Source organism: Phaseolus vulgaris, chromosome 10 (assembly GCF_000499845.2).
Source record: "Phaseolus vulgaris cultivar G19833 chromosome 10, P. vulgaris v2.0, whole genome shotgun sequence".
NCBI classification, from domain to species: Eukaryota; Viridiplantae; Streptophyta; class Magnoliopsida; order Fabales; family Fabaceae; genus Phaseolus; species Phaseolus vulgaris.
In genome coordinates, this window is record NC_023750.2 from 30,849,099 (window position 1) to 30,863,429 (window position 14,331).

The window sequence follows — 14,331 nt, forward strand, 5'->3', positions numbered from 1 at the left end:
AGAGAATTTTCGCTTGAGCGACACCTGTTCTTGCTCAAGCGAGTAAATTTTCACTCAAGCTAGATTCTCTATAAAAAAAAAAGAAAACTTATTTTTTTTTGCTTTAGAAAGCCTAGTTTATCATTGCATATTCTTTTTAAGTGAAAATTCTAATTTTTTAAAAAAAAATATAATTAAAGGAACTTAGTTATGTGTTTCAATGAATTTTGAGATATATTTGGATTGTTTAGAAAATTTTAAAATATGATGTGATAGAATGGTGCATTGATGTGTTACATGAGATATGGAATGATGTGATAGTGTGATCATGACATAGTATTTTCAGGAAAGGAAATACCGTGTTGAGATTGTTGTTAGGGTGTATTGATTTGTGAGTATCTTATGAATGAGACGATATTGACTCTACTGATATAATGGAATTAGATAGATGAAGTTATTCAGTTGGTGAGAGTCGAAGGAGGTTCATTTGGCTGAGTCTGAGGTTTGAAAGAACTTATTAGAGCAGATCAAATGGATTTATCCTGTCATATGAGATGATGAGATATTAAGATGATTATGTGCATGGCTGTGTGGATCTCACAGCGAGTAGTATGACAGGTGCAGATCTTTGGATGTTAATTTCAATATACAAGTCCTCCGGAAGTAGAGTCAAGTTTCTATGTGTTGTGAGTTAGTAAAAGTCTGTCATGATAAAGATGAGTTATGAATTTTAATAGACACTTGATGGTTTGAGAAATTGTATGAGACTTGATGAATTATGTTTATTAATTTGAAATTGAAATTACATAGAAATTTTTATATAGCTAGCTTACCTTGTTCTTTGTTTGGGTTTGTTTCTTTATCTGTGATGATCGTGTTTTACACGAGAGCATATGAGATTGCAAGTACTAGAGCTCCTCAGTGAGCAGTTGGAGGATGAGATAACTTTAATTTGAATGTTTTGTTTTGTTTTTAAAATTTTTGGTGTATATATTAAAATCCCTATGAAGAGGGATATCTTTTTGAGATACAATTATGAGATAGTTGTATATATACATATGTAAATTAGATATTGTTTGTTTTACTTTTATTTTATTATATATAGGTAAAAAATTAGGAATGTTACATAAAAACAATGAACAAATAATAAAAAATGTAACAACAATAAATACATAATAAAAAAAATATAAATACATTTATAAAAATTAAAAACAGTAAACATATAATAAAAAATATATAAATACATTTATAAAAATTAAAAACAGTAAAAAAATGTAAATACATTTATAAAAATTAAAAACAAGTAAACACATAAAAAAATTAAATACATTTATAAAAATTAAAAAAAGTAAACCCATATAAAAAATGTAAATACATTTGTGATGATCAGATCTCGGTAGTAATTTTGTGATGGCTCGACTCTTGGGTAGAGTGGGGGGACAACTCGGTTGCTGGGCCTGGGTGACACTTGCGTAATTTAGAAGGTATAATGAAAGCCAATGAAGAATCACAGAGAAAGAAACTAAGGAAACCAAAAGAACAAAACTGATTAAGTTGATTTACAGAAAATCAACCGGTTGTTTTTATCAGCAGTGAATAAAAACAACTTAAATCGGATATTAAAGAGTTCAGGGAAAAAGATAAGCACTCTTATCACAAGAGCTACATCCAGTCCCCAGAAACCACTGGGAATCCCACTAAGCAATCAATCATAGATTACAAAACACACACACCTAAAGAAGTGATCTTGAACCCCTCAAGAATACACACATCTTTTAGCAACTACACCATAGAACTCAGAACAAACTTTGCTTCTGCACACACCACAAGTATTCCAGAAATACAAGAGATAAAGAGAAAGATTACACCTGATTTGACTCAATCAAAAGATCAAACAACAATCATATTCCACTCTTTGAGAAAACCCAAAAGCTTGAAGTAAATATTTGAAAACTTAAGTCACTTTGTCAAATATGGATTCTCCAATATGTGTTTTGTATCTTAGGAGCGTAAAACATGTTAGAATATATGGCTTTAAACTAGAGGGGGGTGAATGGTTTACAGAGGGTTTTCGCAAACTTTTAAGTCAAGAATGAAATTACTTCAAGAAACAATTGATAAGGAATCCAGTTTGCCAAATCAACAAGCAAAAACAACAGCACCAGAAAAACAATCGGTTGTTTCACAGAAACAATCGGTTGTTTATACCAGTTTGCAAATATTAAAACTGAATTTAAAGAGATCAAGGATAGAGATAATGCACACAGATGTTTATACTGGTTCACTCTAAACCCAGAGCTACATCCAGTCTTCTCAGAAACCACTGAGGAATTCCACTAAGCAATCACACCTAGATCACTTACAACACAACCAAGAAAGTGACCTTGATCCCCTCAAGACACACACTTCTCTTGGCCAACACACCAACACTAAGAATGCTGATCTTGATCCCCTCAAGAACACACAACACTTCTCGGCAAACACACAAACAACTTGTTTTTACAGAATACAAGGATTACACTTGTTACAGAAGCAAATCTGAAATCAATACAAGCAGAAGTCCTATCTCACACTCTTTGATCAATCACAATCTCTAAGCAATCTCAACTCTTTGAAAAACTCAAAAACTTGTATTCAAAATCTAATTACTCAAATCTGTTTTTCTGAATATATTTAAAGATATTGTTTGTTATCAAATCTTAACAAACTTATTCATTGTATTTAATGATTGGTCAAAACATTTAAAGACTGGAGCGTAAACAGTTAAAGCATTTAAAGCTCAGTTAAAGCTAAAACAATTTTTCTGTTATGGTACCAAAACAAACAATCGGTTGTTTCCTCGAATCAATCGGTTGTTTTGGTTTTAACAACTCAACCATTTGAAAAACAGTTTTCAACCTTTTCTCAAAACATCTAAGTATAAAACAATGGTTGTTTCGACAAAACAATCGGTTGTTTTTCACTTAGTTTGAAAAAAAACTTTTTCTTTTAAAAGATTGAGAATGCTTATGCTTTGGATTCAATCTAGAGTGGATTACAAAACTCAAACTACCCCAGATCCTAACTAAGACAGCTCAGCAACAACAAACACAGCCAAGCCTTCAACATCCTTCAAAGGGTTTGGATTCTTCAAAGCTTGAACACCACTTGGTTCAACAATCTCCCCCTATTTGATGAAGACAAATCCCTGATGCTTGTGTTGTACCTGATTGAATCTGAAGCAGTTCCTGCAAGATACAGTTTTAAGCAAAGCATAGAACTTATGATATTTGGTTAGCACAGAAACAAATACAGAAATTCAGAGCATAATATCAGAGTAAACAACAACCAAATATAGGAGCAAAACATATAAGGGTTCACTCATCAAACTGTTTTGCAGAAAAAAAAACATAAAAACTGAAATCAAACACATCATATAAATCTCCCCCTATTTGTCTTCACAAATAGACAAAGAGAAGAGATAAAACAAGATAATTATTTTGATTACATCAGAATTAAACAGCAAAAGCAGCAAAAAGATAAAACTAATACATTCACCAAAAACAATCGGTTGTTTCGATACATCAACCAGTTGTTTTTCTTCATTCATCATCATCAACAAACTGAAGGTCAAAGATTTGGTTCTGGACAGCCTCGATCTGTTCATCTAGAGTCATGAAGCGTGCATCCATGCTTTCAAACCTGTTGTCAATCCTCTGGAAATTGCTGACACAAAGATCATGGAGATTCCTTTGATTCTCCGCAAAGCTATCAAGCCTATTAACCATGAGTCTCTCAAAAGGAGACATGGTTTGCATCCTTTCTTCTTGATTCCCAACACCAACACTAGGTCCAGCATCTTGATATGCTTCAGGTAGATCTTCATGTTGAAAATCCATATCAGCAGGTTCATCTTGTTCATGATCAGCAACAACACTAGTTGAGGCACCAAAGTCACCATCTTTGCTAATCCATTTGCCACCTACTTTGGTAAAACCCATTTTGCTGAGTGATCCATTGTTCAACTCTTGAGTTGACTTGACCAACTCAGATTTTTCATCTTCTAGGTTCACTTCAAAATAGAGTAGAAATTTAGATACCAAAACAGCATATGGATAGTGATAGTCACTTCACCTTATTGCCTTTTGCATGTGCTCTTTGTTGATGTGAATCCAATTGACTTTGATCTTCTTCATGATGCAGAAGATGTACACCAGATCTTCCTCAGTAAGAATAGAATGATTGCTCCCCTTGGTATTAGAATCCAAGTCACAATGAGGGCTAGCAACCTTTCATCAAGCTTTAGGCCTCCAACCGAGCAAGTCCTAACTTGAGCATGTTGGTTCTTCAAGCAACTTTTGTAGTATTGGATTTTGTTGAAATCCTCCACTACTCCAAGGATTCCCTTGTTAATCCTGAGACCAGAGAACTTAAGACCAGTAACAGCAGCCCATACCTCATGGGTTATCTCCATTTCTACATCTTTTACCTGAGAAACTAGGTTGTTTCCCTCAAACTTGAGATTTTTGTAGAACACCCTTATCAAATCTGGGTAGATGTTTCCCTTCATCTCCAGGAACTTTCTGAGAGATTGATCTTTGAGAAACCTCCTTACATTATCAAGCTTTTGGCTTTTCAGCCAATCAAAGCACACAACCTTGGGGTTGTTTATCACTTTGGTGCTTGTTTCAAACCTATATCTCTCAATTAGATCATTGTCTCCAGAAAACCATCCTTCTAGCCTTCCTTCAGACCTTACAGCTCTGGTTTTGATTCTCTTTGAGGTGGGAAGAGTTGATTCCATGATGACAGAGAAGAAAACAGAGAAAAGCTCACTCACAGATTTTGCAAGAGATGTTGCAATTGGTTGTTCTTGTGGAAGAGATCAGCTGCAACAGATTTTATAGCAGTAATAGAATAAAAAAGCATTCAATGTTATGAGTAGGTACCAGATTTTCAGAGAGAGAGGACTTGACCCTGCACTGCACAGAAAACGTTAGTAAAAGCTGAAAATCACATGGTCTTCACATGTGATCTTTGACTAGTCATTAAGGCTCTTGAATTTCCAAGATTTTGGAATATATTCCTTTATGACTGTTGTAACTTCTTTCTGAACCTGATCAGCTTTCAACACAGGTTCATTGACCAAGGATTCTCTCTTTAAATTGATCTGCAACAAATAGAAGTTCAAAATAGAAATTAAATTGATTTCTTCACAGTGCTGTCAGACTCAAAACAATCGGTTGTTTCGAAGAAACAATTGGTTGTTTTTCTGCAGCAGCTAAAACTGATTTTGAATTTTAACCATGAGCAGAAAGGGTTTAAAACAGATGAAGATAAACATTTTAAAGAAGATATTTAAGCCTGAGAAAGAGCTTAAAAACAGAAATTAAGAACAGAGAAAGGAAGGTCTTATCCTTTATGTTGTTCTTTCAATGAGCCTTGTGCTTTGTGATCAAGAAGCCTCTTTTAACTGTTGAGGGCTTTTAGACAGATGCAGAACATTGATTCAGCTTCAATGTTGGTCTTTTGCTTTTCAATAACTTGATCAGATGACTCAGTCCTTCACACTTCTTTTAGAATTCCTGCACAAGTATGAGTTCAAGCAACAAGATTTGGTCCCTTTACAAATGTGGGTCCAATAGGTTTCTTTTTCTCATTTGGAACCTCACATCCTTTAGGAATCCATTTCATGAAGCCCCTGGGAACAGAAAATTTTCTTATTTTGCAGAATCTAACCGAATGGCCCTTTTTCATGCAATAAAAGCATGTAACAACCGGTTGTTTCGATTTAACAATTGGTTGTTTTACTGGCTTTCTTAAAAAAAATTTGAAAACTTATCTTGTTGATTCTGTGGATTGAAACCTAAACCAGCCTTTCCAAAAACACAGCTTTGAGATGCCAAGACATTCTCAAAGTTAGATTTCCCTTTTGAAAGCTTGTCCACAGTGTCAACAAGATAATGAACCTTTTTCTCAAGATTTTCACAATTTTCGCAAATGAGAGTGTCACACTTGCAAGAAGAATTTTTGAAATGATTTTTCGGATTTTCGAAATCATTTTTAGATTTTTCAATCTCATCTTCAAGTGATTTCACTCTCTTTTCCAGCCAGTTGTTAAGTTCTTTCAATCGGTTGTTTGAAAGAACCAATCGATTAGCTTCATCATGAGTTTCTTGAAAAGCTTCAAGCAATTCACTATAATTTTGTTCATTTAAAGAAGCACATGAACTTACCTCACTTGAGCTACATGATTCATCATCATCTTCAGCAACTAAGCATAAGTTTGCCTTTTCTTCCTTACTTGATGATGAACTTTTATCATTATAAGCTCTTCTTGATTTACCTTTCTTCTCATGCTTCTTGAAGTTTCTCTTCCTTCTGTTGGGACATTTAGTTTTAACATGACCCTTCTTTTTGGATTCTGAAGAGAAAGATTCAGCAGAAGATTCTTCTTTTTCCATCAATGCACTCCTTGGATTCTTGTGATGCTCTTCAAGCGTATTCCACATTTCTTTGGCAGAACTACATTCTGAAACCTTGAGCAATTCATTAGAATCAAATGCAGATACAATGATGTTCATAGCTATACAATTAAGATGTTCAGTTTCAAAGGAATCATTTTCAGATATAGGCATGAGATAGTTCTTTGTAATGACATTCCAGATTTTCCTATCTAAAGATTCAACAAAGAATTTCATTCTTATGCACCATAAATCATATTTCATACCACAAAACAAAGGTGGTTTGTTTAAACATGCACCTTCCCCAAAAGAAAACTTTTCAGCCATTTAAAAAGAAGTTTTAGGATCAACTTGAATAAATTTCAAGAACCAAGCTCTTGATGCCAATTGTTAGAATATATGGCTTTAAACTAGAGGGGGGTGAATGGTTTAAAGAGGGTTTTCACAAATTTTTAAGTCAAGAATGAAATTACTTCAAGAAACAATTGATAAGGAATCCAGTTTGCCAAATCAACAAGAAAAAACAACAGCACTAGAAAAACAATCGGTTGTTTCACAGAAACAATCGGTTGTTTATACCAGTTTGCAAATATTAAAACTGAATTTAAAGAGATCAAGGATAGAGAGAATGCACACAGATATTAAAACTAATTTATCTTTTGCCTTTAGGAATAATGATGGATTCAAGAACAAAATGTTTTTCAACTGGTTAAACTGTTTTTCAATTGGTTAAAGGTTTTTCAACTAGTTTTAATTTTTCAATATGTTATCTTTTAAATCAATTGATTGGAAATACTAAAATGCTTTTAGATATTTTTGTATATGTTTTATATACAGAAAACCATATTTTTATTTTAATATGTAACATAAGAAATATTTTCAGTTTGAGTACATTCTAATTGAGAAAAAATAATTGTCATGCTTACTACAGTTTTTAAGTGAAATTAACAGATTGTTTTGATTTTTTAACAAGTTGATTTTATTTAACTGCACCCTTTTGTTTTAAAATTGTTTCTACATTATTTCAAAAAAAGGTTACTTACATAGTTTACATTTTTACATCTGTCAAAACCTTAGTGAGAATTTTTTTTGAAAGAGTTAGTCTTTGAAAGATTATTGAGTTTTCTTGTAGCCAAATCTTCATCATCTAGATAGAGGTAAAAGAATTGTTCTTTGTTGCTATTAATTGGAGAGGTCCCGTTGTATTTCTTCGTTCATAGTCAAGGTGTTTTCGCTCCCTTACCTTTTATTTTGTAATTTTGTATTTGTTGGGGCCAAGATAGGTTTTCTTGGTGTGAATCACTACTGTGACATGGTGTTGCAGTGAGTGGTGTGGTTCTTGTAGTGTTCAAGAACTGTTTTTTCTTTTCTTGTAAAAGAATTTTGTTGCTTTAGTGAAATCCACATTGGTGTGAAGTGGGACTGGATGTAACTCTGTTGTGAAATCTTGGTTGTCTTTTATGCTTTCTTAATCAACCCTTTATAATTCTTCTGTGAAATATTTTGTACTGGTATAATCAATCGGTTGTTTACAAAAATCAATTTATTGTTTTTGTTCTTTGCAAATTTATTTGTTTTTCTGGAATAACCAAAACAGTTGTGTTAAGTAATTTTGAGTGTTACATTATATATTAATATTGTTTGTAATCATTCATATTTGTTATTGGTTAGACAAGATAAATTGAAACAAAGATTTTCTTTAAAAAAACATTGTGTGATATATTTGAATTCTGCACTTATCTTAAAATTTGTAAAATCTTTTTTCTATTATTCTTAATCAGAAAAATAATTATTTTATTTTCAAAAATAATCTGTTTAAATTAATTGAGAAATTTTTTTCTTAAAACATATTCAAATCTTTTCAAAATGTGTTTCTGATTTACAAAATTGTGTTTTAAGATTAGTGTGTTAAAGATTTTAATCAATTGTTTTTTAGTAAAACATTATTTTTTTAATCGATGTACTTCTCTATAAAATCAAACTGTTGTTTTTGAAAATCATTTTGTTAAAATTCTGTCATAATTGTATAAAAGAGGGCATTCGTGTTTGCCAAAGAAAGTATACGCTTGAGATTTTGAGAGATGTAGAAACTCTTTGATCAAGATTCGGTTGTGCATGACAGCTTTACTTATCGAAGAACCATTGGACGTTTGTTATATCAACGTTTTCAAATGTGAAAAGTATAATAAACTAATCAAATATACAAATATAATAAATTAATCTAATCAAGTATACTAATATCATTATTCAAACAAAGGCTTGGCGTGCATTAAATGATTGGGCAGTATAATTGCATTACACCGCCTTTTGGCAGCAATTAATAACTGGGTAGTGCATTTGCAAAGTACTGTTCTTGTGTGCCTTTTCAATTCCAAAGTCTTGCTTTGCCATTTCAATTGAATGACAGCCTCTAATTTATTTGAATAAAATAATTAAAAAAATTATTTTAAAATTTTCCTTACCTTCTGTTATTTTTCCTCTAGAAAGTGTCTAAAACTTTCGCTCATTGTTTCTGTTTCTAAAACTTGCTCACTACTTTCTATTTCCCTCTTTTGCTTCTTTCTTTGTTTTTTTTTCTTTGTTTGCTGCAAAACTCTGCAATTCAACACGATTTTCTTTGTTGTAACTTAACAATACAATGTTTACAGTAATGCAACTCAATATAACAGAGGTGCAAAATTAACCTACTTTTTTCTCTTTTTTCTTTCTTTTGTAATTTTTGTATAATTTATAGTGTAAATGCACTAGATTTTCTTCATAAAATAGGATATTTTAAGATTATAAATCATACTTAAAGAATAAATATATTATTTGTTTCTGTTTTTTTATTTATTTTTAATCTCTTAATTAGAATAGATTCGTGTGAGAGACCTGAGTGAACTGTGCTATCTCCGACATATCCAAGACTAGTACTATGTTTGGCGCAATAAGGGTATCCAACATTGCATCGTTCACGCATGTTAGCAGAGCCTTCAACATATCGAAACTTCATTAGTTTCAAGTGAAAAACTAAAATATACCGAAGGCCACTGAATTATAGTATCAAACAAGGACACCTTCAACCACTCAATGCCATTGCTGGTTTCTTCCTGTCCAAGACAAACCTAGAGCCATTGTGATTAGCATTAATGTGCGCTAAGCAGAAAGAAAAGGCTAGTAGCAGTAGTAGATGGAGTTGCTGATAAAAAATAATGAACAGTGACTAGCCTCATAATGCTCAAAAAAAAGGATAACTATACCATTTGAAGAAGTCCGACATCTACTTGGAGTACATGCACAATCAACTACGTAATATACAACAAAGAAGAAATAAATAATCCTGTTTACCGGACATGAATGCTATGGTTTCACTTAAAAAGAAACCTCCTAACACTGTTCACACCTAAATTAGAATGGATAATGCTTGTTTACCTTAACAATATATATACACACTTGTTTACCCAAAAAATCTATACTTCGCGGAAGAACTCGGATTGATCAATGTTGCAGCGGCAGCAACGTCTGAAAGTTTAGAGGTTGTTTGGGTGTCACAGCTCTGGCTCTATAGGCAGCTAGTTATGTTATGGGGTGAAATTCAAGGGTTGCATGTTCACTCAGTTGCATTAGATTCGAAATCCAAAATATGTCTATCCATTCGGTCTAGAAAACTATTTATTGACAATCTTAAAATTCTGTTTTCTTCTCTCAACAAGTCCAGCTCTTTCTTTAACTCAGCGTTCTGCTCTTCAAATTGGGTATTTGATAAAATCTGCGTACGGAGAAGTTCATTTTCCTCCATTAATTGGTCTGTTTTCACCTTCAATTCTGTGTTTTCCTCTTCTAACGTGACATTTTTCTGTCTTATATCATCCTGCTAATCAAATAAGATAATGATAAAGTGGAAAAGAGAAAACTAAGGATACATAATCTATGACAAGACCAAAAGGATTATTAAAATAGCAGGAAATCTCACATCATAAAAGCTCAACTTTGGAGGAGTATTCTCCACAAAGAGTTTCTCAGACTTGAACTCCTGATCACCACCGACTTCGTCAGAAAAACTGATAGTTGTGGGGGTGTCCTCAACAACCAATCCCAGGTTCTCAAGATTCATTTCTTGCTCTCTACGTACTTTGTCACAAATTGTTACATCCGGGGGAGTATCCTCAACTATGAGTTTTTCACCGTTATCTCCGCGTACTTCATCAGCAATACTGATAGTTGTGAGGGAATCCTCAACTACGACTACAGGATCCCTTTCTTGCTCTCCACGCACTTTGTCGCAGCTGATTAAATTCGGGGGGGTGTCCAACACTACCAAGTCTCCGAGATTGGTCTGCTTTCTATATTTTTCATGACTAGTGCTCGACCTTGTGGGCGTGTCCTCCACTACCTGATTCTCCATATTATCCTCGTCCTCTCTATATACTTCACTGTTGATACTATGCCGAAACCCTGAATCTGCATCAGAAACCTGCCAATGCCCATTTATCAATCAGTAGAGAGTACGAAATGAACATTGAAATAGAAAATAAAATATAACACCTAGAATAGAAGATAGACCAATATTTAAAATTCAGACTAAAGATGTGCACGTTTGATTAATATTTATATTCAAACTAAAACCCATGTCAATTAAAGTTTGGCTCAAGATAAGATCGTCCTACGTCAACCCAAACGTGAAACGTACTGACTCTTAAGCTTGCTGTGGCTGGTGGTTTGCACTAACCTTACAATGGAGCAACTCCACCCTAAACTTTTAGGAGCAGGAGGATCACCAGCAGTTCAAACAAAAACTGCAGGCTCCTGCAGTTAAAACAAAATCAAATGGTCCAGAATTTTGAAGATACATTTGTTTCATTATTTAATGCAAATAAATAAGTTTTTTATGGTGAGCATTTTCTGCATTTGAAAATTCAATTGCAAGAACCCTGAGCCAAACTTACATGTACCAGAAATAAAAATAAATATCATAACTCACGCTAGATGGGGTGCTTGTCGAACGGCTTTCTGCACTTTGAAGCTCTTTGTTGTCACCTATCAACTCCAGTGCTTCTTTAATTATCTCTATTTGCAACTCTCCAGAAGTAAGTTGGAGCTTCCAAATCACCTGCACATAAATAGATATAGACAAAAGGAATTATAAGTTTATAACCCGTTTTACTTCCTCCATTTTTTTGATCCGGACATCAATGATACAAATAGAACCAACGTCACTGTCATCAATTCAAACACCAAAATCAATTATCTGCATATTCATACTAAATCCTAAATAACAGATGAAGAGAGATGCTCCACTACTTCAACCATTAAGTGTGTGTGTTTGAATTGCTGTTTCTGAGGGCCAAACATCCAGTTTCACTTTAAGAAGCAACAACATTAATGAATTGAAAACAAAAAAGTAGGTTACTTTCAACGGAACTGTAACCTAAAGACTCAATAAATAATCAAATAAGGACTAAATATAACACAAAAATGGCAACGCGTCAAGACATACATAAGTTTTCTCAACCTTCTATGTTATATAAGGAGTCGGTAACGTAAACTCAACACTCAACAAATTTTTAAACAAGTCGCTAAGTTACCTGATCATCATCCAGCTCTTTAAACCATGAAGTACACTGTTGTCTTTGGTTAGATTTAATATTATCCCATCGACACATGCGAGGAAAGGTAAAATCATGATCTTGCAATTGTGGCCTTGCTGCTACGTCAAAATGTTCATACGACCATGTCTGCTCGCCATAGATAAAAAAAACTGAACTTGAATTCTATCAAATAAGCATATACAAATGACATTTTACAAGTACTGCTCCGGACATCTTATCCATCCAAAATCTAATGCATAGTCACGGTCTTAAAAGCTAGAAAAAGAAATTGCGTTAATGGCCCATGATACATAAATTTTACAATGCATATAGCTTCTATATACTAGCTAAATATGAAAAGAACAAGAGAAAATAACACTGAAATATCAAATCAACATCAATTTAGTCTTTGAGAAATTCTTTCCATTATACTAACCTTCAACTATAATTCAGTTAAGACATTTTTTGGACTAAATTGATACTAATTAAATCCTTGGAGGACTCTAGAGTCAAATTTTGCAAATATAGACGACCAAAATATCAATTTACTCAATAAATTAAAAAAATGAAAATTAGCCACACCTTAGACATATGATCAAAACAACAACATTCACAAATCATTATTTAAAACACGTTATTGTTAACAAGGTTTCAAATCGTGGTTGTAGTAGCAATTCTTTTTATTGCATAAAACTACATACAATTGCAAACTCCCAAAACATTATCTTTGCGACCGCAATTACACTAGTGGACAATTTCATTTTAAACCATGAATATTACTTGCGTGTTTGGTTTCACATTTCGCATGTAATTTTTAATTTTTTCACGTTTGCTAAAAAGCGAGTAGTTATAGCTTCTCATGCAAGATTTCTTACTTCTGAATGAATTTTCAAACACGGAGTACTTCAAATCTCGAAAAACCAATTAGCTTGTCCATAAATATATCATATTTTAATGTCAAGCACCAACACGAACTAAATACCTATTCCTCACACCAAATTATGACATGGTGAAACAAACTTACTTGAAGAAAGATAAGACAACCTCCTACATACTGGACCCTCTGCTCCTTCCTCTTATCCAGCCACTGACACAAATCATCAACAACAACAGCGCCCCAAGCAAACCCGGAAACCTCCCCCAAATCCCCGAGAAACCGCAAGAACCGTGAATCCACCTTTCCATCGTTCGAAGCAAGAAACGTTCCAATCGTGTAGAGCAAAAAGCTCCGCAAAAAATCATCACTCACAGCATCCCCAATTGAATCGAGCCTATTCTCGAGAAAACTCATCGCTACCTTCCTCTTCACTTTCGTTGCTCCGTACGACTCTTCCAAATCGGAGAACGCTTCCTGTTCTGTCAAGTTCACGGGGTTACCGGTCACTGGAAGGCCCAGGATCAGCGCGGCATCAAGCAGCGTCATTCGGATTTCGCCGCCGGAGCGTAGCACGAACGCGCGGCCCTCGCAGCTCCACGCCTCCATCAGCTCTGTGAGGAACACCTTGTTCAGCAAGTAGTTTGGAACGGATAGAAGGTTCCCGAAGCCGGCTCGCGAAATAGCGGATCTCTGCTCTGGTGTGAGAAGCTGCACGCGCTTCGCGTACGACCTCAGCGTGAATCGAGTGCTGAAAGGCTTCGTCTGAAAGTGCGCGCGAAATTGAACCTAAATTCAAGCTGAAATTCAAATTCAAATTGAAAGCGGAATTTGTTCGTTCTTACCGGTTCTGGAGCCTGTGCTAGGCCGATGGCGGAGAGTCTGGCGGATTTTCTCATCGGAGAATCGATATTCCAGCGACGGCGACGGAGATGGCCACAAAGACAGCGACGGAGAAGAGAAGTGCCGAAGTGAAATGAATGAAAATGAATGCATAGAGATAAGAGTAGGAGCGAGCGAGAGAGCTAACCCAGCACTACTTGGCAGTGACAAAGCTTCCCGAAGAAGCTTTAAAAAAAAGAAGAGGCGCCAAAATAAATATAAAAAATATATTAATATTTCTCTTTCTCTCCTTCCGGCTCCACCAAAATATTAATTTATTTTCATTTATAAATTATAAACAAAAAAAAGGTTGGAATGAATAATTTTAAAATTCTCTTCAAAAGCTTTTTACATGAATATTTCTCTTTCTCTTACATGTTATACAAAGAAAGTGTTAAATGCTATGTTTTTTAAGTTTCTTAAATATCTTATATATTATTTTATGAGTGTTAAATGTTATGCTTTTTAAGTTTCTTAAAATATCTTATCCAACATTATTCAATCTATACTTATCTATCTATACTTATAATCCTTAAAACATTTAAATAATACTTATATAATACTTATATAATCTATATATAACAAT

General features: G+C 33.9%; 1 protein-coding gene across 2 annotated transcripts; it reads right to left on the bottom strand.

Annotated features, from left to right (window-relative positions):
• Positions 1-9,636: 9,636 nt before the first annotated feature.
• On the bottom strand, positions 9,637-13,951 carry LOC137819332 (protein MAIN-LIKE 1-like). Of its 2 annotated transcripts, none has more exons than XM_068623139.1 (6): positions 13,709-13,951; positions 13,014-13,628; positions 11,987-12,136; positions 11,383-11,511; positions 10,375-10,875; positions 9,637-10,272 (listed from the first exon to the last, which is right to left on the bottom strand). In XM_068623139.1, the coding sequence occupies exons 1-6, from the start codon at positions 13,760-13,762 to the stop codon at positions 10,012-10,014; spliced, it is 1,710 nt and encodes a 569-aa protein (XP_068479240.1). In that variant the 5' UTR covers positions 13,763-13,951; the 3' UTR covers positions 9,637-10,011. The 2 variants fall into 2 exon arrangements, with proteins under 2 accessions (XP_068479240.1, XP_068479239.1); XM_068623138.1 differs by having other exon boundaries at positions 9,637-10,275.
• Between the last annotated feature and the right edge of the window lie 380 nt (positions 13,952-14,331).